This window comes from Leptodactylus fuscus, chromosome 2 (genome assembly GCF_031893055.1).
Source record: "Leptodactylus fuscus isolate aLepFus1 chromosome 2, aLepFus1.hap2, whole genome shotgun sequence".
Taxonomy (NCBI): Eukaryota; Metazoa; Chordata; class Amphibia; order Anura; family Leptodactylidae; genus Leptodactylus; species Leptodactylus fuscus.
In genome coordinates, this window is record NC_134266.1 from 22,950,397 (window position 1) to 22,977,482 (window position 27,086).

Genomic DNA, 27,086 nt, shown 5'->3' on the forward strand with positions numbered 1-27,086 from the left:
ATCATCTGGTACAACGCACCCTAAAAATAGTGGTGGAATCGATTCGCACAGGAGTGTGGATGGGTGAGTAAATTAAAAAGGGGGTTATATATTGTGGGGGCCAAAAAAAATAGCGTCATATACTGTGGAGCATTATACTGTGTGGGGCCTCTGTGGGGAGCATATTATACTGTGTGGGGCCTCTGTGATGAGTACATTATACTGTGTGGGGCCTCTGTGGGGAGCATATTATATTGTGTGGGGCCTCTGTGGGGAGCATATTATATTGTGTGGGGCCTCTGTGGGGAGCATATTATATTGTGTGGGGCCTCTGTGAGGAGCATATTATACTGTGTGGGGCCTCTGTGAGGAGCATATTATACTGTGTGGGGCTCCACTGTGAAGCATATTATACTGTGTGGAGACACTGTGGAGCATATTATATTGTGTGGGGTGCATCGGGGGAACATTATATATACTGTGTGGGAGCTATAGGACAGGATACTATAAGATACGTCAGGATGGAGGATGGCACACAAATTTTGCTGATATGGGATCTCAAAATTGATGATGGGAGAATAGAATAAAAGAAGATTACAGTAGATTAAGAGGCAGAAAACAGGTAGGGAGTCCCTGGCAACATTTCCATCCAAAAGTGGGTCCCGTTTTACTGATCTATAGCATTTAGACAGACTATGGTCCCTGGCATCTCCACTCCTCTCTGCTTGCCAGCTACAGCCGTCGATGTTCCTGCTGTGCCCGCTGTGTCTCTGTTCTATGCAGTCGTCACTGCTTCATGTACAAACTATGCCTGTAGTGAGCCTAGGAATCAGTCCTTGATCAAACTCTTACACTCTGGGGTTACCTTTCCCTAATAGAAGATGCCAGAGACATAAGGATCCAAGTGTTTGCTGAAGTTAGTTTGTCCTGACCTGTATACTTATATACCCATATCTGAGCCAGCAAACTGACTGCAAACTGGACCAGGCGCAGTCCTTCTGTCATCTGAGAAGTATATACCATTGTATCCAGTCTACACAATGCTCTGTGAGCTCAACACATCGGCAGCAGCTTCACTAATCTCTCTGCTAGTTTGTTACAATGTATCAATCTTTATTCCAGGCTGTTCAGCTCACAGAGCATTGTCTAGACTGGATACAATGGTATATACTTCTCAGCTGACATCAGGACTAGCTACGTACGGGATCACTGCCTCTGAACGGAAACAAGAGTCTTCACTGACAGCAAGCAGAGGTATTGTAAAGGAGTAGAAACTGAAATACAAAATCTATTAGAAAATTGTAGAATTGTGCACTTATAGGGTGAGAGAAAAAGGAAGGATGATATTATTATTATTATTCTTGTGTATTGTGCATTGTGTAATAGTGTCACGTGATTTATCTAATAGGATTCCAGTGACAATGGATGTATCATCAGAAAGGTCACATAATAAATATACAGGACATTACAATATGTCACGTCTTCTCTGCTGCATCGACTGTGATTTATGACAATAACATACTGAGAAAGCAGCAGAATCACAATGTTGTGCTGATGTAAATGCCTGTGCCTGAATAGCCACTAGGGGCGCTATTCTTCAGTACAACACTGCCCTCTTTGGCCCCTCCATCATGATACATCATTGATACTTGGGGGTTATATTACAGATAACCCCCAACCCACCAATAGGGGGTTTCATGGCAGGGAACTTCACCTCATTCTCCTTATTGTTGCCAGAGCCCCACTTTATTACAGATGTATCATATGTGTCCTTCTTTACCTTTGCTCTTGGATGGACATGTCTAGATACGTGTGGCACAAGATGATCAGCTTTTTATGATACTCTGTCGCGAGATGTCTACTATATGTGTTATGTGTGGCCACCCAGTGGTCGTGTTGTGAATTGCAGTCTGTCATAGGTTTAGGCAGCATGTTGTGTAATAGTCATTGGACATTGGTCCTTAAAGAGGACCTTTCATGGGTTTGGGGCAAAGGCAGTTCTATATACTGCTGGAAAGCTGAACTGCCTGTGTCCCAAACCATGAAAGGTCCTCTTTAATCAAATTTGATGTAAGTTATGGATGGAGACAATTGTACGTAGGTCTATGCATGGTAAAGTATGAAGACATACATATATAATATAATATACTGCATATACACAGTCCAGTCCTATTAATGTGAGCACCGCCTACTTTTGACGTCACCATTAACTAACCAATCGCAGAAGGCATGTGTCCTCAGCCATCTGGGTGCACTCATCATTGTGGAAGGCACGATGGAGCAGCACAAGTATGCATCTATCCTTGCAGACCATGTCCACCCGTACATGGAAATAGTTTTTCCTCAGTATGACGGCATCTACCAGCAGGACAATGCGACGTGTCATAAAGCTCACAGTGTACGTGTGTGGTTGGAGGAGCACCAGGATGAGTTTACCGCACTCCCTTGGCCAGCAAATTCCCCGGACTTGAACCCAATCGAGAATCTGTGGGGCCACCTCGATCGGGTTGTTCGCCCCATGGATGCTCAACCGCGTAACCTAACGCAGCTGGCCACAGCACTGGAGTCGGCATGGCTCAACATCCCAGTGACATCATCACAACATCCCCTCTCTTCCGGCACGTCTCGCAGCGGTCCGCTCTGCCAAAGGTGGTTATTCTAGATTTTGACAGGTGGTCACATTAATGGGACTGGACTGTGTATGTCCATATCCATCTCCAGTCTACTCAACTCCATTTATATGGGATGCAGCAGTTGTTATTACTCACCACACTTTCCATTATAGAGACATGGCTGACAGAGTACTGATACTTGGCAGCGGAGAGTCTGAGGAGAGTCTGTGCTGGGCCGTGGCACAATCTGCTCATGTAAAGCAGGTTCTCTTTGCACCAGGGAGCGAAGGAATGGCTGACAGTGAGAAGATAGATAAATCAGGTAAGTGGACGACACTCAATGTTCTGTAGGCCCAAAGTTACATCCCTGCCTCTCTATCTTTACTACTATATCACTTAGTGTCAGTGATCACTGTAGTTCTGGAATTCTGTTCATGATACAAGATGAACTAATTGAGTGTAATAGCTGCATGATGTGGAGAGTCGTGAATAAAATCCATGAAGCTTCTGTTGTGACATGGGGTGCACAAACTTATATATACAGGGTTAGGCAGGGAGGGATGGATGATTTGAAATAACAGTCACACACTCATTTTTCAACGAAACTCAAATTTTATTTTTTCAATGTGTAGATTGGATGTTGCCAGTGCAAAAATCAAAGAAAAACAAAAGAAATTAAAACAATGATTACGGCCGAACGTCGAGGGCTGGGTTCCACTGCTTGACGCACCCTTTTGATGTTTTCTGGGGTCCGTACTGTTCGGTCACCTCCTCGTGCAGTTCTGGGTCTCAAAGAACCTGTATGTAGAAGGTGATTCACCCACTTCATTATCGTGTCAAACTTCGGAACACGACCATGACGGCCAACGTTGAAATGATTCTGGAAACGTCTCTGTGTTTGAATGACAGAATGGCCCAATTCAATAAAGGCGTTTACACGAACAGACAATGCTCTATCGACCGCGTCTCCATTGCTACTGAAATGGCGGCTCCTGACGAGCAAATACCCCCACTCTTTATCCACCAAGGCTATCCCCACCTGGCGTGGCGCCTTGTTCAAATCATCCATACCTCCCTGCCTAACCCTGTATATATATATATATATATATACACTCACCGGCCACTTTATTAGGTACACCTGTCCAACTGCTCGTTAACACTTAATTTCTAATCAGCCAATCACATGGCGGCAACTCAGTGCATTTAGGCATGTAGACATGGTCAAGACAATCTCCTGCAGTTCAAACCGAGCATCAGTATGGGGAAGAAAGGTGATTTGAGTGCCTTTGAACGTGGCATGGTTGTTGGTGCCAGAAGGGCTGGTCTGAGTATTTCAGAAACTGCTGATCTACTGGGATTTTCACGCACAACCATCTCTAGGGTTTACAGAGAATGGTCCGAAAAAGAAAAAACATCCAGTGAGCGTCAGTTCTGTGGGCGGAAATGCGTTGTTGATGCCAGAGGTCAGAGGAGAATGGCCAGACTGGTTCGAGCTGATAGAAAGGCAACAGTGACTCAAATAGCCACCCGTTACAACCAAGGTAGCCAGAAGAGCATCTCTGAACGCCGCACAGTACGTCCAACTTTGAGGCAGATGGGCTACAGCAGCAGAAGACCACACCGGGTGCCACTCCTTTCAGCTAAGAACAGGAAACTGAGGCTACAATTTGCACAAGCTCATCGAAATTGAACAATTGAAGATTGGAAAAACATTGCCTGGTCTGATGAGTCTCGATTTCTGCTGGGACATTCGGATGGTAGGGTCAGAATTTGGCGTCAACAACATGAAAGCATGGATCCATCCTGCCTTGTATCAACGGTTCAGGCTGGTGGTGGTGGTGTCATGGTGTGGGGAATATTTTCTTGGCACTCTTTGGGCCCCTTGGTACCAATTGAGCATCGTTGCAACGCCAAAGCCTACCTGAGTATTGTTGCTGACCATGTCCATCCCTTTATGACCACAATGTACCCAACATCTGATGGCTACTTTCAGCAGGATAATGCAATGCCATGTCATAAAGCTGGAATCATCTCAGACTGGTTTCTTGAACATGACAATGAGTTCACTGTACTCCAATGGCCTCCACAGTCACCAGATCTCAATCCAATAGAGCATCTTTGGGATGTGGTGGAACGGGAGATTCGCATCATGGATGTGCAGCCGACAAATCTGCGGCAACTGTGTGATGCCATCATGTCAATATGGACCAAAATCTCTGAGGAATGCTTCCAGCACCTTGTTGTATCTATGCCACGAAGAATTGAGGCAGTTCTGAAGGCAAAAGGGGGTCCAACCCGTTACTAGCATGGTGTACCTAATAAAGTGGCCGGTGAGTGTGTGTGTGTGTATATATATATATATATATATATATATATATATATATATACTACTATGTCTCCCTGAAAGTAGGACACCCCCTGAAAGCAAAGCATGCGGGGAGGGGGGGTGTTCTGTTGAATTGCCTCAACTAAGGCACCCCCCGAAAATAAGGCATGCCCAAAAATATTTGCAGCCAAATGAACACTGTGCGATGTGCTTGGTGTGCACAGGAAATCCAGCTGCTGCCTCTGCCTCTGGGATGAGCTGGGAGAGCTGATGTCAGTGAAGTGAGGATTGCTAAGCTCCGCCCACGAAAGTGAGAAGTGCCGGTATGACTGCCGGTTGTCATAAGACGTCCCCCGAAAATAAGACTGGTCCTATATTTAAGACGTCGATTTAATATAAGACACTGTCTTATTTTCGGGGAAACATGGTAGCAGGAGGACCTGACTTCGCACAGATATATTTCATTTTTTGTTTGTGTAGTGGTCCCATAAAAATTGTCCAGTGGAGTATTTTTTGTATATCGTTTGTGTGTGTGTCCATAAGCATCTCATTTCGGATATCAGTGAAAAACCTGTGATCGGTTGTTATGGAGACCTGGAGTAAAGCTGTGTGTATGTGACCTTGTGTAACAGTGTCATCCACAGCGCCTTGCCCCTTTAAAGCTAACATAAAGCAGTGAAGAAAAATGGCTGGGTTGCTATGGAAACCTGGAGTAAAACTTTAATATGTGGTACTCTGTGCACAGCCATGTATCTAATCCTCCCACGTGTGGTATTGTGTGCAGTGGTGCGTATCTAATCCTCTGGCATGTGGAATTGTGTGAAGACGTGTGTATCTAATCCTCTGGTGCTTGGTACTTTGTGCATATGCGCGTATTTAATCCTCCGGCGTGTGGTGCTGTGTGCTGACTTTTGTATCTAATTCTCCAGCATGTGGAACTGTGTGCAGATGTGCGTATCTAATCCTGCAGCATGTGGTATTTTGTAAAGACGTGCGTATCTAATCCTTCGGCATGTGTAACTGTGTATAGACGCTCGTATCTGATCCTCCAGTGTGTAAAACTGTGTGAAGACGCCCGTATCTAATCCTCTGGCGTGTGGTACTACAGTCCTATGAAAAAGTTTGGGCACCCCTATTAATCTTAATCATTTTTTGTTCTAAATATTTTGGTATTTGCAACAGCCATTTCAGTTTGATATATCTAATAACTGATGGACACAGTAATATTTCAGGATTGAAATGAGGTTTATTGTACTAACAGAAAATGTGCAATATGCATTAAACCAAAATTTGACCGGTGCAAAAGTATGGGCACCCTTATCATTTTATTGATTTGAATTCCCCTAACTACTTTTTACTGACTTACTGAAGCACAAAATTGGTTTTGTAACCTCAGTGAGCTTTGAACTTCATAGCCAGATGTATCCAATCATAAGAAAAGGTATTTAAGGTGGCCAATTGCAAGTTGATCTCCTATTTGAATCTCCTCTGAAGAGTGGCATCATGGGCTACTCAAAACAACTCTCAAATGATCTGAAAACAAAGATTGTTCAACATAGTTGTTCAGCGGAAGGATACAAAAAGTTGTCTCAGAGATTTAACCTGTCAGTTTCCACTGTGAGGAACATAGTAAGGAAATGGAAGACCACAGGGACAGTTCTTGTTAAGCCCAGAAGTGGCAGGCCAAGAAAAATATCAGAAAGGCAGAGAAGAAGAATGGTGAGAACAGTCAAGGACAATCCACAGACCACCTCCAAAGAGCTGCAGCATCATCTTGCTGCAGATGGTGTCACTGTGCATCGGTCAACTATACAGCGCACTTTGCACAAATAGAAGCTGTATGGGAGAGTGATGAGAAAGAAGCCGTTTCTGCACGTACGCCACAAATAGAGTTGCCTGAGGTATGAAAAAGCACATTTGGACAAGGCAGCTTCATTTTGGAAACAAAAATTGAGTTGTTTGGTTATAAAAAAAGGAGTTATGCATGGCGTCCAAAAAGAAACAGCATTCCAAGAAAAACACATGCTACCCACTGTAAAATTTGGTGGAGGTTCCATCATGCTTTGGGGCTGTGTGTCCAATGCCGGCATGGGGAATCTTGTTAAAGTTGAGGGTCGCATGGATTCCACTCAGTATCAGCAGATTCTTGAGAATAATGTTCAAGAATCAGTGACGAAGTTGAAGTTACGCCGGGGATGGATATTTCAGCAAGACAATGATCCAAAACACCGCTCCAAATCCTCAGGCATTCATGCAGAGGAACAATTACAATGTTCTGGAATGGCCATCCCAGTCCCCAGACCTGAATATCATTGAACATCTGTGGGATGATTTGAAGCGGGCTGTCCATGCTCGGCGACCATCTAACTTAACTGAACTTGAATTGTTTGTCCAAAATACCTTTATCCAGGATCCAGGAACTGATTAAAAGCTACAGGAAGCGACTAGAGGCTGTTATCTTTGCAAATATCTACTAAATATTAATGTCACTTTTCTGTTGAGGTGCCCATACTTTTGCACCGGTCAAATTTTGGTTTAATGCATATTGCACATTTTCTGTTAGTACAATAAACCTCATTTCAATCCTGAAATATTACTGTGTCCATCAGTTATTAGATATATCAAACTGAAATGGCTGTTATAAACACCAAAATATTTAGAACTAAAAATGATTAAGATTAATAGGGGTGCCCAAACTTTTTCATAGGACTGTATGAATTGAGGTGCTTATCAAATCCTCTGGTGTGTGGATCTGTGTGCAGAATCGTGTATCTAATCCTCTGGCATGTGGAATTGTGTGTAGATGCTCGTATCTAATCCTGTGGCATGTGTAACTGTGTGCATTGGCGCGTATCCAATCCTCCGGCATGTGGTATTTTGTGCAGTGGTGCATATCTAATCCTCTGGCGTGTGGTATTGTGTGAAGACGTGCGTATGTAATCCTCCAGCGTGTGGTACTGTGTGCAGACATAAATATCCAATCCTCCGGCCGGCATGTGGTACTGTGTGAAGACGCAGGTATCTAATCTTCTGGCGTGTGGTACTGTCTGCTGACTTGTGAATCTAATCCTAGAGCATGTGGTACTTTGTGCAGACGCGCATATCTAATCCTCTGGCATGTGATACTGTGTGCTGATCTGTGTATCTAATCCTCTGATGCGTGTATCTCAGTTTGGATATCAGTGTTGTATTGTGTATGTGGAGTGACGTGTGTATGGCAGTTGGAATATGAGTGAAAGACTTGCAGGTTTGTTTTGGCTAATGGGGGGTCAGGGTGTTGGGAAAGCTGTATCTCCGGAACGGTACGTCCGAGTGAGTTGGGTTCTCTTCTTAAACCTTCCCGGACACCTTAAGTATTTGTGTGCCAAATTTGGTGAAGATTGGTCTAGTCGTTTGGTCTTGCATAAAGAACAGACAGACAGACAAGAATTCATTTTTATAATATAGAGAGATATATATATGATGTTCACTGTGACTGTTCTCATGTCGTGTTTGTTCTGTCCCACAGCCGTGTTAACCAATAACCCAGCAATCCTAAAGCAGTTCTGTAAAGACCACAACATCAGTCTGGTTATTATCAGTACTATGTCCCTCCTCACTGCCGGTAAGTACTGCTGGCTGGTGTGTGTATATGTATATACATATAGAGAGAGAGAGTGAATGGCAGGATGTAACAAGTAAGGCCTGGTTCACATCTGTGTTCAGTATTCTGTTCAGAGAGTCTGCTTGGGGATCCCCCGAATGGAATACCGAACGTATTAAAAAGCAGTAAGCAATGAAACCTCACAGACCCTATAGAGTATAATGGGGTTCATGTGTTTTCCATGAGGTGCCCACACAAATTATGCGGAGAGAAAAGTACTACTGTTCTCTCTGCATGAGTCATGCGGACACCGCGCGAAAGACACACGGACCCCATTATAGTCTAAAGGGTCTGCGTGATTTCATTGCTGCCTCACATATTGGACACAAATCACCCCCATTTTATCCTGACCACACCCCTCGAGACAAATTTATCAGTAGTAAAGTCATGTAGGAGTTATTTTCTATGGTTCTTCTATACATCAACCCAACCCTGTTATGAACAATGGTTCCTCCATGCTTTGTAGTCCATGCTTTATTCCTATCTTCAGGACTGACTGATGATCTGACAAGGTCTGGGGTGAGGTGTTTTGGTCCCACCATGAAGGCAGCTCAACTTCAAGATAACAAGAAAATTTCCAAAGACTTCATGGAGAGTCTTGACATCCCGACAGCAAGATGGAAGTCTTTTAACAACCCTCACAAAGCCTGTAGCTTCATCACCTAGTAAGGCAATTCCACCCTACATGTGGTTAGACACAAGTTGCTCCAGTTTTCCCCCCAGTCATACAAAATCCACCATCGTGTAACCAGATTTCATAGGGCCCCATCACCCAGGTAGGGAAGGGCCCTATGATACTGTAAAGCAGGACCCGAACTAGATAGCAGAACACCACCATTGTACTTGGGGCCCATGGCTTGGTGTCCATGAGGTCTGGAGAGACTCAATGCCAAATATAGATGGTTGTCCAGATTGATGAAGGGGTTACCGGTAAAATTCATTGGTCTAGGTTGGTTATGGGCTAATGCTTAATATTGAGATCTTGGGCGAATTTGCAGGTAACATCTCATATTCCTAGTTGGGATGGTGAAGGGGTTGATGGTGCTACCTGCCGTGGTCTAGGTTAAGGTAACCATACACCATAGATGGTGGTGGTTGACCACGCTCTTGTTCTTATGTATTGTTTTTTTGGGACTTGTCTTCTATTCGTACAGCGCAGACTTTCCTGCTCTTGTGGTAAAGGCCATGACTTCCTCCTCTGGAAGAGATACTTACATCACCAAAGATAAAGATGAAGCTTGTAGAGCTGTACAACGATTGACACAGGTAGGTGACAACTGGTTGAATTTGCCGACAATATCCGATCTGTGGTCGTCTCACCATTGTGATCATCCCTCGCCCCATCACTAAAATAATAGTGCTATGTTAGCCCTGTGCACCAGCAACTCAGGTTGGCTCTGCTTTCCTGAGGACCACAGGATTAACCAAGTATAGTTCCACCTACCCATCTACTGCTACCTGCTACTATCTATACAGTATATGGGAATCTCATGGGGGAATTGTGACTGGTAAGGGGGCATCTCTGGCTGTCTTGGGATGCAGTCTATGGCAAGGCAGAAATGTCTGTGGAGATGAATCATAACTGGTAATCCTCCTTGTTATAGCAATATAGTCGTCATGTTATTAGACGCTGAGATTGAATTCCTTGCAGGACTGGATACTTGGAGCAGCGACAACCTTAGTAGTTGAAGAGCGTCTAGAAGGAAAGGAATACATTGTGAGTCTACATCCTATGTGGCGATCACCTCTGATCTTTGTACTAGTGTTTTTGTACAAGTAAACCATGATAACATACCGCCATGTCATCTTCTAATGTTCCTGAAGTTCTAACTCCATCTTTATATAACTCCTACAGTGTCTGTGTGTGACTGATGGGGTTTCTCTGGCTCCATTACCTTTTGTGCACATCTCCAAGCATTGTATCTCAGAATCGGCATCTCCGGGCGTCATCCAGGTAAGATGTATGAGGAACGCACAAATCCATGTCTGGAATGAGATCCCCAATATGTATATACCACTGATAGCATGCCCCTGGTGTCCCCATCCCAAAGCAATAATAGAGAGGTATTCCTCAGTAAAATACCTCCACATACGTGAGAGTAGAATTTGCAAAATTCCAGATAAAAAAATTACCTCTTGTAGACCCCAAATTATTCCATGTCTTAAAATGAATAACCAAACCCCAAAATAAAATCAGACCGGAAAATAAATCCTGACATCAGACCCAAAATTCAGATACTTAGATAAGACCCCAGATCTCGTGCCTAAAGCAATTCAGACTCCAGAGAAAACCCAAAAATTAATTAAAGGGGTTGTCTAGGAAAAAAATGCTTTTTCTCTGGAGTCCAGGGAAGTTGAAAAAAACCCAAAACCTCAGATTCGGCTTCTCCCTGACGTCTCCCGGTGCACCCTAGCCATGAGACGTCTCCTTAAACCGGTTCTACAACTGATCCTGGACGCTGGGGCCTCTTATCGGTGGGGTCATCCCTTCCACCTCCAGATCCGCCGTAATGGTGCTGTGTTTGCTCTTCATTCCCTGGATCAGGCGGCGGCGCTGGCCCATTTTCTGGATCTGCCGGACCTACGTCTTCCGGACTGGCTGGTCTATGCTCTCCCGGCTGCCCAGGTTGCGGATTGCTCTTCCTCCTCTTCTCTGCCATGTCGGCTGGATCGGCCTGCTGATTCCCCACGGTTGCTGCCTTAGGTTCCTCTGGTGCCAGCCTTTCTGTGTGAACTTTGTTTACTCTGTTGGTCCCTGACCCTTTGCTGTGTTTACAGTTAGTGACTTTGTCTGTTGCCTTAAGTTTTCTGCCCTGCTGGTGGCTGTGGCTGGTCTTGACCAGCTGCGGCTCCCAGTGGTGTTTGCCGCTCCCTCTCCTCCCTCCCCTGACTACTTGCCCGGTTCTTCGTTGGTGTTTCTTGCCACTGCTTGGGGTGCGGGTTATGTGTCTTGATTTATGGCCTCTCCCCCATTTAGTTAAGATTGGCGGCTCTCTGAGGGCGTACTGCGGTGCGTCCTCGAGACCTGCGTTAGTGGGTTTTCTCCCACTGTTCTTTTTGTTTTCCGCTCCGGATTAACCTGGAGCGGTCCTGCTTGTTTGTTCTTTCCGTCTCCCTTCTCCTGTACTTTGTCTTTTGTTTTGTCTCCCTCGTCCCCTTCTTTTTCTTCCTATGGAGCCCTGGCCTTTGGCCTTCTCAGACACCCTGATGTTGTTGTGGTCATAATCGACTATATCTTGGATCAATCAGTCAGTCCAAATTAATGAGCATGTTTAAACTACTAATAATGACACAGACACTGAATTTCCGTATCATACCAGCCATGCTTAACCCCCTTAGGTCAGCTCTGCATTGCTAAAGTTTATTGAAAAGATCACACACTTATTCAACAAAGAGTGTTGTCCATTTCTCATTGGCTTCAGACCTCTGACATCCAGCTGGGCACCTCCTTGCTGTAACCTGAAGACTTCTACCACGAGGCATGAAAGACAGAATATAAGCTCCATCTTGGAAATTCCTTTCTTTGTCTCAGAGCTGCTTAACCTTATTGAGGAAAAATTAGTATTTCTATGACACAACATACAATATAAAGTATAAGAATATTGATTCATGTTCTCAGACTTGACATTGTGAGGTATAGTTGCAACTTGGAGCTCAAGCCCAGGGAGGTTCTAGTTCTCATTTTCACTTCCTCTTCTCTCTGCTGATTTCCCGGGTTTGATAGTTCTCGTTTGTTACTTGAGGAGGTTACTCTAGTTCTGATCTTATCGGACGTATTCTCTTGGATTTCTTCTCGTTATTAGACTCCTGGCTCGTGGTTGGTCGCCCCTCCTTCCCGCCTTTCAGATTTCGGGGGTTGTCCCTCTGTCCCCCTCCTCTTCCTCTCTCTTCCTCTACCCCTTTCTCATCTTCCTCCTTCCACCCTTCCGACTCCTTTCTCCCTTTGTCCTGTTTTGCTGGGTCCTTGTGTGTGGCTTGGTTTGTGGGTCCGTTGGCTCTGGGCCTGCCTTGTTGTTGTTTTGTACTGTGTTTTGCTTATTTGTAAAATGTTTATAAATAAAGAATTTATTAAAAAAAACAAAAAACAAAAAAAACCCACATGCTCACTTGTCGCCAGTGCTCTGGTGTGCCAGGCTGCTATCCGGATGAGGGACACCCCAGGACTTTTCCAGCAGACCACTGAGACCAATCAGTAGTCTACAAAAAGGAACCAGGAAGTCACAGGCGATGTAGGCGAGTGACGTCCTGCGTCCTTAGGCCGCTGATTGACCTCAATGATCACGTGTAGCAGGGACTTCAGCTCGAACAAGCCATGGGGTGCCACAGGACCAGGCCACAGGACTTGGGACACTGGAGCATCATGGACAGGTGAGTCTTTTTCTCTGGACAACCCCTTTAAGAGAAGAAATTAAAATGAATACAGACCTGACCCTACATATACTTACACCCCTCAATTATAGGGAGTCTATCAGCTGGAAAATCAGTATCACGTTGATGATGGCACCTTGTAGGTCGGCTTTAGGGACATGTCTTCTCCTGCCAGGACCTCACTCTCTGCTCTAGATAATCAGCCCAGAGCCCCTTTCAGCTAATTTACATAAGATTAAGACACTGATTTTCAATTAAATGGAGCTGCAATGGGGAATAAGAAAGACATCTTTGGAAAGTGCAGAAGCCACTCTACAAGGTGCTGTCATTACTCTGATACAGATTCCCTGCTGACAGACTCTCTTTAACTCCGGATGTCACTGGTCCCTATGCAGTGACACAGGTTGTACATACAGTTTGGGGACAGGGATGCTAAATAAGTGAATGAGTAAATCTTCGTATTCTTTTTGACTTGAGTAAATCTCTGTTTGTAGATGTCGGAAAAAAATTCTAGAAAAATCCAAGACAACATTCTGCAGAAAGCCTTGGACGCCATGAGACAAGAGGGCTGGCATTACAAAGGTAAGAGCCATATCCAAATAGAGTAGATGACGTCAAACATGTCATGGATTTCTTGGACTATGTCACAAAAGTGGAGCACATTCGATTGGGCGGGTAACATGGACCCATTGAGTCCTCCAAAGTGAAAACCACTGTATGCCCATTGGATGTGGCTCCTAAGTGGTGCTCCTCCCTTTATGTAAAGAGTACACAACCATTTTAATGAAAAAAGTGTCATGTAGGGTAAATGTCAACGTGGGTCACCTAGCTCATGATGTGAAGGAAATGCAGTGAGTCACTACCCAAGAACAACCACTAAAAATTTTGGACCAATTTAGGACTGTTGATGTATACATTGATGCTCTTCATGATCCCGTGTACAGTTTTTGGAATTGTTGAAGTCCTTTATGTGACCAGGTCTCTTTGGAGCCAAAATCATGATGGCAGGAAGAGGTCCGCTTGTTCTTGGATTTATATGCACCTTTCAAGACCTGAAGAGCCAGGTAAGCTAAAACCAGGTCAAGAACAGTGGATAATGCCCCCTCCCCCTTCCCGTATGGCCCTTATAGAGTTGTGCGGCCTTGGGTAATGGCATTTGGTATCACAACGACAGTCCAAGTCCTGCCAAAAACTTTGTTACTTTGAAGGCAAAACTGATACTCTATGGTAGCCATGTTGTCTTGCACCCTTTTCCCCAGGTGGGACCACAGAAGGTATTCCCATGGTGGGTGAAAAATGGTGCACCTTGTGTTAGTAGGAGGTGATATCCAGATTCTTACTTTGTCCCTGCAGATGATCGTTCCTCTGCTGAAGCCAGATCTTTATGAAGTCGTCCAGGCGGCCATCGAGGAGCGACTCTCTTCTCATGTAGTGATGTGGTCTCTAGAGAAAAGTCTCGCTTCTACCACACAACGGCCTACCTGGAGTAAGGGACTGGCCATTACTTATACCTCATTGTAACAGACGCCTGAAGAAGAGCATAGAGAACATGATCTAACTTATGTTATTATATAAAATAGAAATATAAAAAAATCTACATTATTTTTTAGGTCCCATGGTCATATCCAAAAAGCCACATCCAGAAGAGGGACACAACAATGTCAAGCCGGGGTCTGATGAAGCCGCAACTTGTGAAGTAACAACTGTAGTCACCAAGAGCGCCAAAACCGTGACGTTTCCAGGAATGGCGTACAGGAAGGATTATCCATCAGTTACTCAGAAGGGTAAAGCAAGGTCTGAAGAGGTCCTAGTGAGGTCTGATTTTATTACTGTATTGTTTATATACTATTGTACTACCATGCAAAAGTATTAGGCAGGTTAATAGTTTATTTTTGTCAGTTACTAAAATGAAATGAATTGGAAAAAGAAAAATGTAAATCCCATCAATATTTGTTGTGACCTTTGCCCTTTGGAGGGGGAGCCCTGGAAGTGATGATACGGCCCCCACAAATACAGCCCTGATCTCAGCATCATCCAGTCTGTCTGGGATGACTTGAAGAGATAGATGGATTGGAGCAAGCAACATCCACAGAAGATCTGTTCTTAGTTCTCCAAGATGGTGGCGGGAACAACCTCCCTGCCGAGTTCGCCCAAAAACTGCCTGCAAGTACTGAGAAGAACTGATGGAGGGCAAAGGGCAAAGGTCACACCAAATATTGATGGGATGTACAATTCTTTTTTCTTCTGAGGAAGCATTTTTTTGACACTTGCATAAAACATTTGCACAGTACTGTAAGTCCTAGGGCATCAAGATTACCGATCCTGTGTAGAGGAATCTTTACGATACCCTCTTGTTTCCGATCTTAAAGGCGAGTGAACATAATATTGATGACGTTACAAAAAGATTTTTATATATTTTTTTCTGTGTCTGAAAATAGATCTCAATTCCCTTTCCCTGATGAGACCCATATGACCTATGACCCCAGTTCACATGCCACACAGTCCGGATCCTCAGGTAAGGTTTTTGGGATCGGTAACGTCAGATCAATCTGCAAGGAAATTTAAAAAAACTGAAGACATGTTGTAGCTATAGTGCTCATTACGATGACAATATGAATAAGAGTGACTTAGATCTTATATATATAAAAAATATTTGTCTGTCTGTTCTTTATGTGCGACCAAATGACTGGACCGATTCTCACCAAATTTGGCACACAGGTACATTAGGTGTCTGGGAAAGTTTTAGACCGGGTCCCAGGTCTCTAGGACGTACCGTTTGTAAGATACAGTATTCCCAAAAAATGACCTGAATTAGCCAATACAATCCTGGAAATCTTTTTATTCATATTCCAACTACTATACACACGGTCACATGTCCCTCATCAGCCAATAGAAACTTGCAGGAGCTTAGTCTCCACATGCACACAGCTTTACTCCAGGTTTCCATATCAACCGAGCCAATTTTCTTCACTGCTGTAGGTCAGCTTTAAAGGATCAGCGCACTGTGAATGATACTGTTACACCAGGTCATGTACAAACTGCTTTACTCCAGGTTTCCAAAACAATTGATCACAGGTTTTTCTTTTTTTTCTTTTTGTTACAGATTTTGCTGCGGTTTTTTATTTTAAATTTGATTTTTATTGAAGAGACAAAAGAAAGTTATACAATATATAAAACAGTAATAACAAAAAAACCAACAGAATACCGTACAATAGAAATTTGTATACAAGGTTAATGCTCCATTCAGCAGTCCAGGTGCGGAAGCATCTGCAAAAAAAACGTAGCCGTATATATGAAGACCAGAAAGCCAAACATACATGGGTTTCCCAGACATCAGTTACTACGGTATAACAGAAAGAACCCGATCACAGGTTTTTCACTAATATCTAAACTGAGATACACAAGATCACATGATGCTTATGAACTAATGTAAACTCATAGGTTCTTCAGTCTTCACATACACACAGCTTTACACCAGGTTTCCATAGCAACCAACTTATTCGTATGGGGCCACTACACAAACAAAAAATGAAATATACCCGTGCAAAGTCGGGTCCTCGTTAAACTATAATATTGTTAGACCCTTAGAGGGGTTGTCCCATTAAAGACCAGTAGTGTGACCAGGTATGGGGCTGCCGGAGATTCCAGTCAATGCAGCCCCATACCTGGTCACACTATTGCACTGGCCCTTCCTATACAGGGACACTTTCAGGGCCCCTTCACACGGCGTAAGTGCTCGGCTCATTCCGAGCCGTACACGCGAGCGCTTCTAAACACTTCCCATTCACTTCAATGGGAGCGCTCGTAAAGCCGGCTTTACAAGCGCTCCCATTGAAGTGAATGGGAAGTGTTTAGAAGCGCTCGCGTGTACAGCTCGGAATGAGCCGAGCACTTACGCCGTGTGAAGGGGTCCTGGGACCCTTTTTTCCTGTTTACTGGGAAATTTATTTAGTTTGCTTACTTGTATAGCACCAACATATTTTGCACTATTATATATAGTATTATGACACAACAATGACCTCACCCTGCTAATATTTTTTATTCTCTGTCCGATTTTTTTATTTTTAGTTTTGGCTAATACACATCAATCCATTGGAAGGAAAGTTAGATCCTTTGAGATAAACCCGGCTCAGTTCAAGGATCCCGTGTTTGTCTGTTCATCCAACAGCGTTGGAGACAAAATACAGGTGGGAGAATTTATTATATAGAAACAGTCAGCATTTTACTACCTTGAAATGTATGGATTTAATTTTATATATACGAAGTTTGGACACTTTTTGGTACCTTTTTCATAGGTAAAGTGTATGTTCTTTCATAAATCCAAAGTAGAAGTGAAGGTAGCAAACAAACTTCATTGAAGAAAAGTCCATCCTTCTTCCACTGATCAAATAGATACAATAGATGTCTATGGAGAAGGAAAGAAATAGAAATCTGCACCATAGAGAGACACTTCTCTCTCACAACCCAGATGGGTTATCAGAAATTACTATCCAGCCTTCTCCTGATGGAAATGATTCATTTAATGCTGTAGACGGCCTCATATCTCTGCTCCTCTTTCTCCTCCTCCCCCTTCCCTCTCCATAGGCTTCAATGTAATCTGACACTGTTGTGTACAGAGTATGGACCAAAATCGTTCAGCAAAGACAATAAGACACAAACACTTTTCTTTAGTGAAGTAGATTGTAGGCTAAGTGGACATTTCCAGGTATTTCTATACATGGAGATGGGACCAAGAAGTTAGGAACACCATGGACCTGGTGCGCCTGGAAGGCCAGTGTTGGGGGATCGATGAGACGACTTGTACTTTTCTTAATTTTTAAACACATTCTGCCCCTGGTCAAATAATTAATCCCCCCCCCCCCCAGACAACGGTTACGTATATTATAACATTATAGTAACTTCAGTCTGTTCTTCTAGGTTGCCCTGGCTTGCAATCTGCACAGATCAGTCGCCCAAAGCCTGGTGACCACCTGTATCAATGAGCTTTTGGCACAAGGAGCTCAGGCTCTATTTTTCATACCGCAGTTTGCATGTGGACAACTCTCAGCAGAGGTGACTGACGCTATAGAGGAAGGACTGGCATCGGGCTGCCGAATATCTGGGGCCACATTACTAGGTAAACTACAGAATTTGGCTTCTTATTCCGAGACCCTGCCATTGACGGAGAGCCATTGACTTTCTCGTTGCACTCACGTGTTACATCTTTGTCCATTCTCTCTCTTCAGAAAAGGAAGTCACGCAGCCCCTTGGGTTATATACAGGTGATAACTACTACCTGTCCGGATTTGCCCTTGGTATAGTGGAGAGAGATTATAGGCTACCACGTCCAGATCAAATGAGAGCGGGTGACCTGGTTATAGGAATACGGTCACCTGGATCATATAGCAGCCACAACTTGTCTCTTCTAAAAGACCTCCTGGAGAATCGCTCCTTATCCTATACATCAGTCTTGCCATTGAGTGATGGAGCCACAACTTGGGGTACACATAACGTAGTGGCCTTACCCTCATTCTGAAAAAACTTTACAAGATCCATGGTCATTGGTGGTAAAATAGGTTCACTTACCATAGGGTATTTTTGGTTATATGAGGTTAAGTCAAAAATTATGGTCACCTAATCCATCAGTTTTTGACATAATCTCCAGTTTTCTGCGTTGTCCATCTGTCAACAAGCTTTCATATTCCATTGGCAAATAATGTTTCAGGCTGAGCTGCGAAGCACAAAGGCTCCGTTGTCTTCACTTCTTCACCTGACATGGCTCTTCGTCCTCGTAGGGCTTCTCATACATAGTCCACTGTCATTGTCTATCCACATGCACACCCAATGTTGAATTATTTTTGACCCCCCCCCACACATATATACTATTATTCTCTCAGAACCCATGATAGATCCGTACACCATAGCAATATCTGTGGTGCTTCTATAATGTATATTTCTTGTGTAGGTGAAATGATAATGGACTCCACCATGGTATTTGGTCTACCAGTTCTACATAGTCTTCAGTCTGGTGACATCAGCATCTGTATTCCCATTACTCAGGGTGGACTTGTAGGGAGTATCCTCCATTACTTACCTGAGCACATGGAGATCATCCTAGGTAAGCATACCTCCCAACTTTTGAAGAACTGAAAGAGGGACAAAATGTGCAGCGCGCATAGCGCGCTGCAGAAAATTTAGTCCCGCCCACTTTTGTGTTGACTCCGCCCACTCGTTAATTTTTCATGTGCCCGCACACAGTATAATCCTCCTACAGTCACCCGTAAATTATATGTCCCCCCTCTGTCTCTCCCCCAGTTTCATATACACCCTTCATCTGCCCCCAGTTACATGTCCCCCTTCCATCTCTGCCCCCAGATTCATGTCCCCACATCTCTGCCCCCAGTGTCATGCCGTCCTCTCCATCTCTGCCCCCAGTGTCATGCCGTCCTCTCCATCTCTGCCCCCAGTGTCATGCCGTCCTCTCCATCTCTGCCCCCAGAGTCATGCCGTCCTCTCCATCTTTGCCCCCAGTGTCATGCCGTCCCCTCCTTCATCTGCCCCCAGTGCAATGCCGTCCTCTCCATCTCTGCCCCCAGTGTCATGCCGTCCCCTCCTTCATCTGCCCCCAGTGTCATGCCGTCCCCTCCTTCATCTGCCCCCAGTGTCATGCCGTCCTCTCCATCTCTGCCCCCAGTGTCATGCCGTCCTCTCCATCTCTGTCCCCAGTGTCATGCTGTCCTCTCCATCTCTGCCCCCAGTGTCATGCCGTCCTCTCCATCTCTGCCCCCAGTGTCATGCTGTCCTCTCCATCTCTGCCCCCAGTGTCATGCCGTCCTCTCCATCTCTGCCCCCAGTGTCATGCTGTCCTCTCCATCTCTGCCCCCAGTGTCATGCCGTCCTCTCCATCACTGCCCCCAGTGTCATGCCGTCCTCTCCATCTCTGCCCCCAGTGTCATGCCGTCCTCTCCATCTCTGCCCCCAGTGTCATGCCGTCCTCTCCATCTCTGCCCCCAGTGTCATGCCGTCCTCTCCATCTCTGCCCCCAGTGTCATGCCGTCCCCTCCTTCATCTGCCCCCAGTGTCATGCCATCCTCTCCATCTCTGCCCCCAGTGTCATGCCGTCCCCTCCTTCATCTTCCCCCATTGTCATGCCATCTTCTCCATCTCTGCCCCCAGTGTCATGCCGTCCTCTCCATCTCTGTCCCCAGTGTCATGCCGTCCCCTCCTTCATCTGCCCCCAGTGTCATGCCGTCCCCTCCTTCATCTGCCCCCAGTGTCATGCCGTCCCCTCCTTCATCTGCCCCCAGTGTCATGCCGTCCTCTCCATCTCTGCCCCCAGTGTCATGCCGTCTTATCCATCTCTGCCCCCAGTGTCATGCCGTCTTCTCCATCTCTGCCCCCAGTGTCATTCCGTCCTCTCCATCTCTGCCCCCAGTGTCATGCCGTCTTCTCCATCTCTGCCCCCAGTGTCATGCCGTCCTCTCCATCTCTGCCCTCAGTGTCATGCCGTCCTCTCCATCTCTGCCCCCAGTGTCATGCCGTCCTCTCCTTCATCTGCCCCCAGTTTCATGTTCCACCTCCACATTAAACTTACCTTCTCCTCTGCTCCCTCGCCGCTCTCTGCGCGCCTCTCTCGCTGACACATATGCGGCTGAAGCGAGGAGCTGACCGCTTCAGCCGCATATGTGTCAGCGAGACCGGCGGCAGCGGTGAAGTGAGGAGCTGACACAGGTCAGCTCCTCGCTTCAGCCGCATATGTGTCAGGGAGACCGGTGGCAGCGGCGAAGCGAGGAGCTGACCTGTGGCAGCTCCTTGCTTCAGCCGCATATGTGTTCAACTCAGATCATCCCACCACTAACCAGGAGAGAGAAAGGTCAACTGCTCTAGGTGAAGTCCAGTTCTGATGTCCAGTGTCCAGCCAGTCACTCTCTTCTAACTCCGTCTTAGGGTAAGTTCACACGAAGTTTTTTCGTCAGGGTTTTGAGGCCGTATCTGCCTCAAAACCCTGACCAAAAAGATGGCTCCCATTGAAATCAATGGGAGCCGCTCAGGAGGAGATGCTCATTCTTCAGGCCGAGTCGCCTCGCGATTGAGCCTGAAGACAGTCCCTCCTCCTGACTAGGTCCATTCATCGGGCCTAATCCAGAGCAGAGTGCGTGGCTCGATGCCGGTGCAGTACTTCGGCTTTCAATCGCAGCGACCTGGCTTTTGGGCCGCCTCGGGTTCCGATCCAAAAAACTACGTGTGAACTTACCCCTATGGTTTGGTACCACCTCATTGATCTTCTAATGTTCCCATTCTCTACATATGGCATCCCAGATGCTCTTTGTTGGAAGATCCCAGCTATTTTCACTTGGTTGTACAAGGAAGGAGAACTTTCGGAGCAAGAACTGGTCTTCAACTTCAACTGTGGTCTAGGAGCAGTGCTGATTGCTCAGAAGAACGTGGCCCAGAAGATCTTGGTGGAGATTCAGTATGACCAAGAGGCATGGCTGATCGGATCCGTGCTCCACCACCATGCAGGCTAGTTTCTCCACTTTTCTGTGATGGTATCCATCCATCATTCTTGTGTTTGCCATCTACTTATATCCCTTAACTCCATTGGACTGTATTGCTCCTTTCCACCAAGCTTCTTATAATTTGTCCAAATATGACTATGTTGTTTTGTGATCATATTTCCATATATGCTGTAGCAACGGATCCGGTGGCCCCCACTGCACAGTCCACATTTTCTACAAAGGGAATGATAGGGGTTTTTATTGGTTCCAATGAGATTTTTTTATACTGATGTCTATCCACAGGATAGGTCAATAATCTGTGAGGGTCTGATATCCGGACCCCGCACGTATTATGAGAATACACCCTGTTAAATATTCTGTATTATGGTGAAACTTGTGACCACGTGTTGTGAGGCCTTATCATGATAGGAGGAGTCATCTGGTTGGACTTGGGCTGGTCACGACGTCCTCCATGAATGACCACCTGCCAGGACCACCCCCCTGGTCTTCCCAAAGACCCAGACATGTGTATTTCTTACTCATTTATATTCATGAGAGGGGGTGTTACCTTCCATCTTGTTGCTACGTAAGGGGATTTCTAAACTGGTGTACTCTAACCGCACCCATGTTCCCAAAATATAGAAGTGTGATGTCAGTGTGTGTGTGTGTGTGTGTGTGTGTGTGTGGGGTACAGGACATGTGTTCTTGTGATTGTCCAATGGATAGGGGATAATGTTAAGTAACCCTCCACCACTACAAGTCTTACACCTTTAGGAAAGAAGGAGGTACCTGAGTGATCACATGTGATGGGGACTCTGGGCCCGGGATCATTTCGCGTGGTTATTAGTATAGTGGTGCCATGGAGAACCTGAAAGACTGTTACATTTTCCGTTTGGACCCCTGTTCTCTATATCCGCTCCTCACTGTAAGATTCCGTACAAAAACTTGAATATTTTTGACCACAGCACTACATTGTATGATCTGATCTAAAATGAAGGATAATTTTTTTCTTAGATTTTATTTTATTTTTTTTTCATTTTTATTTCTTCTTTTTGTTTAGATTCGCCTCGAGTACAAGTGAGAAATTTTTTGGAATCTCTAACCTTGAACAATTTCCAGTTAATGAAAAATGTGATTTTGTACAAAGTGCCGGCAAAGATCTCAAAGGTGGCCGTGCTGATATCCTCCGCAGGTACAGAGGACGGGATCAGGTTTTTGTGTTTCTTTATATGTTCGTCAATCTTTACATGTATTATAATCAGTTGTTGGAAGTCGATAAGCGGAGTCGTGCGCTGTACTCCGCTAATGCCAGCAGACCTATATTCTTGGGATCATGGAGGTCGAAGTGGTTGGGCCTCCACCAATCTGACACTTACAGGGGATTTGTTTCTTTGGTGGGACAAACCCTTTAGGGCCATCATACAATTGAGATAAAAATTGACTGATTTGGGCAAAACTGGCCAACTCACTCATGTTTTTGGGGACCTCCTTGGGTGCATAGTGTCGGGGAAAGAGGAATTAGTTACAAATGTGCATGTACATGGGGGAGTCAGGAGAAGCTTTTATTGAAGGTCTATGGGCACCTTTAGGCAGGGGCGGATCCAGGGCCGGGCGAGCCGGGCAACCGCCCGGGGCCCCGCGGCGTGGCCTGGACCTAACAAAATGGTCCCGGTCGCAATGTCCCGATTTCAACTCATCGGCGTCCGTATGCGTCTGAATACATAGTCGTTTAAAGCAGGAGCTGTCACAGCTCAGCTCCTGCTTTAACGCTGAGCTCCGGCATTTGTAGCCGAGATGTGATGACATCATCACATCGCGGCTACAATATGTGTATGAGGGAGAGAGCTGCGGGGGAACGAGGAAAGGTGAGCGTGTGTGTGTGTGTGTGTGTGAGAACAGCATGACACTCGGGCAGATGGAGGGGGAGAGAACAGTATGATGCTGGGGCAGATGAACGGAGGGAGAACGGCATGACACTGGGGCAGATAGAGGGGGGGAGAACAGCAGGACACTGGGGCAGATGAAGGGGGGAGAACGGCATGACACTGGGGGCACATGGAGAGGGGAGAACGGCATGACACTGGGGCAGATGAAGGGGGGAGAATGGCATGACACGGGCAGATGGAGGGGGGAGAATGGCATGACACTGGGGCAGATGGAGGGGGGAGAATGGCATGACACTGGGGCAGATGGAGGGGGGAGAATGGCATGACACTGGGGCAGATGAAGGGGGGAGAACAGCATGACACTGGGGCAAATGAAGGGGGGGAGAACAGCATGACACTGGGGCAGATGAAGGGGGGAGAACGGCATGACACTGGGGCAGAGACGGGGGGGGGACATGAAACTGTGGGCAGATAAAGGGGGAGAATGGCATGAAACTGGGGACAGAGATAGAGGGGGGGGGACATGAAACTAGGGGTAGATGAAGGGTGTATAAGAAAATGGGGGAGTGATGGAGGGGGGACATGAAACTAGGGGTAGATGAAGGGTGTATATGAAAATGAGGGAGTGATGGAGGGGGGACATATAATTTACGGGTGACTGTAGAAGGATTATACTGTGTGGAATCACATGAAAAATGAATGAGAATGGGCGGAGTCAACATAAAAGTGGGTGGGGCCCAATTTGCTGCGGCGCGCTGTGTGCGCCGCACGTTTTGTTCCCTCTTTCTAGTCTTCAACAGTTGGGAAGTACAGGTTAGAAGTGCGAGACCCCCCAGTAAGTAGGGCCCCACCAAAGTCAATTGCCCAGGGCCCCGCAAACCCTGGATCCGCCACTGCCTTTAGGTCTGATTTTCAGCTCACTTGCTATGTACGGGCCCATCCCAAATACAGCAGTGGGTGTGAAGAAGCCTCAGGAATACTCCTCTGTCTATAGACTTCCTTCAGTTTCTTAGCGTCAGACATAATGTCTGAGATATTTGTATTTTCTGCACTTCTGAAACTCTCTTACTCTATTAAGGTCCTAAACTGAAGCTTATGATGGACACCATCAGACATCTGGGCAGTAGTGCGAGGCTGTCACTAATAATCTCCAATAAGAGTGCAATGGAGGAACTAAAGAAGGCAGCAGGAGTCGGGATCCCTACACGGGTTGGTCTTACAGAAGGATATGTATTACAATGTACAAGATGGGGTTAACTAACGTTTAGTGTTCCGAGAGTCCGTTCCATTTTGATGAAAAGTCCTATTCGGCTCCGTTTCATTGGAACAGATCAGAAGCCCCCTCCAATATGTCTGTGTCCTTATGTCTGTCCTGTGGTTGGTTTTATCACCAAGGTCTTTGATTCGCCTTTTCTTGCCGCTTTTCTTCTATAACAGATTTTCCCGTCTTTTTCCTTTCCTGCCAGGTTATCGATCATACAATGTTTGGATGTCATTCGGAATTTGAGAGTACCGTCTGCAGAGTTTTGGAGGAATTCTCCATTGATCTGATTTGCCTTGCTGGGTTTGGTCGGATATTATCAGAGCCATTTCCCATTAGATGGAGAGGTAAGAAATTGGGGTCTGTTTTTGGTTCACTGAAATAGCGCCCCTATTGTCCATGGGCTGTGTATTGCAGCTCTACCCCATTCAAGCAAATACTGCAAGACGCCCCTCTTATTATAGGACTATTGAAGGGAAAACCTGTTGTTGTCAAGTCAAGAGTCATGGGCCTGTCATCGTCAAGATGTTAGTGGGGGCATCTGCCAAAATTATTTTGCACACCGTGTTAAAAGAAATGACCAACCAAAGTGGCAATGGTTAATGTCGCCTCCTTCTGGCACCATGTGGTCTAACATAATGGCCGACCTCTGGTTACCGTTACAGATTGTTACAATTTGTGATATTTTAGGGAAAATTCTGAAACTGTTCTCATCACTTCTCCCATCAACGAAAATGGACAAATCACCAGTGACAGGGGCAAAAGTCCATGGCTGCACCGTGCGCTTCCTGCTCGTAAGTATATACTACTGGGGAGAAGATTAATTGGGGGAAAATCTCCTTTATCGACACAGGATAGTTCAGAAGTTAAAAGGGTTGTCCAGGATGGAGGCCGGGAAGGGTGATAACCCCCCCACACACACACTTGTCCCTGGTGCTCTGGTGTCTCCCACCGCGGTCCGGTCCTGCGGTCTTGTTTTGGCAGAAATCCCCACCGCACGTGACCGCTGAGGCCAATCATCAGTCTTAGTAAAGGAACTGGGACATCTCTCATATGCGTCACCTGTGATGTCCCATCTCTTCGAAGGCCGATGATTGGCCTCAGCGGTCACGTGCGGCAGAGACTTCTGCCAAAACAAGACCCGGGAGCAGCAGGACCAGACCGCATTGGAGGACACCAGAGCCCTGCGGACAGGTGAGTTTTGTTTTATTTTTCACCTAACCCGGCCTTCATGCCAAAATTGGGTTATCTTGGACAACCCCTTCTAAAGGCTCGGTGACTTCTTTTGCATTTTCCAAAACTCATAACTATTTCAAAATGTTTCCATGTCAGGGCTTATTTTTTGCACAGTAAGTTGTATTTTTAGTTGGCATAATTTTGTGAGAGTTTACAATATGCAGGGCAGCGCCGTATTCTAACTCTTCTGTTGTCGCACTATATTTTTTTTTTGTGTGGGACAAGCTGTAGTTTTTATTGGTACCACTTTCTAATATTTACCACTTTTGATCTTTTTGATTGTTTTTTTTTTTTTTTGCAATTGATGAATTGTGGTATTTTTTTTTATTTTATTTTACAGTAGAACAAATAACGTGTGGATAATATTTATACACATAAAGTGGTACCCAATATGTTTTAGGGTTCATTTTGTATACCTTATTTTTGAAATTGGAGGGATTTTTTAATTATTTTTTTTTTAAATACCTTTTTGCAAATATTTAGCACTTGTCCCACTAGGGGACATGAGATCGCTTGCTCCCCCAAACAATATACTGCAATATTTATGTACTACAGTTTACTGTTCATTAAAACGTATGTGTAGTGGGCCAATGCCTATCACACCTCTGTGCATGGCAGCTTGGAGGTTGTTGCTTGGCCTCTTTTCTGTCCCCTCAGCACCCTGCCATCTAACCTCAGGGGGCCAAGGGATGAAAGAAGGTGCTGTGATCAATATTAATTGATTATATTGATTATACAGGACGCCAACTCCCCCGGACCTATCATCCTACAGGAGACATTCGTAGCAGAGTCAGAAGTTCCATTGGCCAATCAAATGGAAGAAGCTGAGCAGATGGCAGTGGCCAAGGCTCTGCACCTGGTGGCCAGTGGAGGCGTCACCTTAGGCTCAGATGGCTGTACTTTATGGAAATCTGGAGACTGAGTGCAGATGTATATAATATGTATATAACACTGTGGGGGAGGGTCATGTAAACTAGTGCAAGGATAAAGAGGAACAGTGACCAAAACCCAGCCTGGAATTTATGGGGCCAAGTATCCCAGTATGTCAGTACACCCATACAGAAATACTATAAAGCTGCACAATTGGTGCCGAGGTTAGTCTTTGGGTTAACACTGAATCCACCCCCTCCTATCCCCACAACAACTTTTGGAAAAATAACCTCAACCGAAAAACTTACAAAGGTTTCTCCAATTACTTAGCATAGCATGGAGCTGCTTAAGACACCAATATAATCTTACCGGTGACTAGAGATGGGAGAGTCCGCTCGTAAAGAGCTGGGTTTGTCCTGAATATTCCA

General features: G+C 45.5%; 1 protein-coding gene across 1 annotated transcript; it reads left to right on the forward strand.

Moving 5' to 3' along the window:
• Window positions 1-2,768: 2,768 nt before the first annotated feature.
• LOC142194019 (trifunctional purine biosynthetic protein adenosine-3-like) lies at window positions 2,769-26,710 on the forward strand. Its single transcript, XM_075263047.1, has 24 exons — window positions 2,769-2,913; window positions 8,426-8,521; window positions 9,051-9,225; window positions 9,715-9,826; window positions 10,212-10,277; window positions 10,416-10,514; window positions 11,061-11,186; window positions 13,423-13,510; window positions 13,907-13,992; window positions 14,059-14,202; window positions 14,282-14,414; window positions 14,539-14,722; window positions 15,367-15,443; window positions 16,997-17,115; window positions 17,846-18,044; window positions 18,154-18,222; window positions 18,873-19,025; window positions 21,227-21,430; window positions 22,466-22,597; window positions 24,370-24,500; window positions 24,758-24,855; window positions 24,970-25,079; window positions 25,243-25,346; window positions 26,528-26,710. The coding sequence occupies exons 1-24, from the start codon at window positions 2,769-2,771 to the stop codon at window positions 26,708-26,710; spliced, it is 3,033 nt and encodes a 1,010-aa protein (XP_075119148.1).
• The last annotated feature ends 376 nt before the right edge of the window (window positions 26,711-27,086 follow it).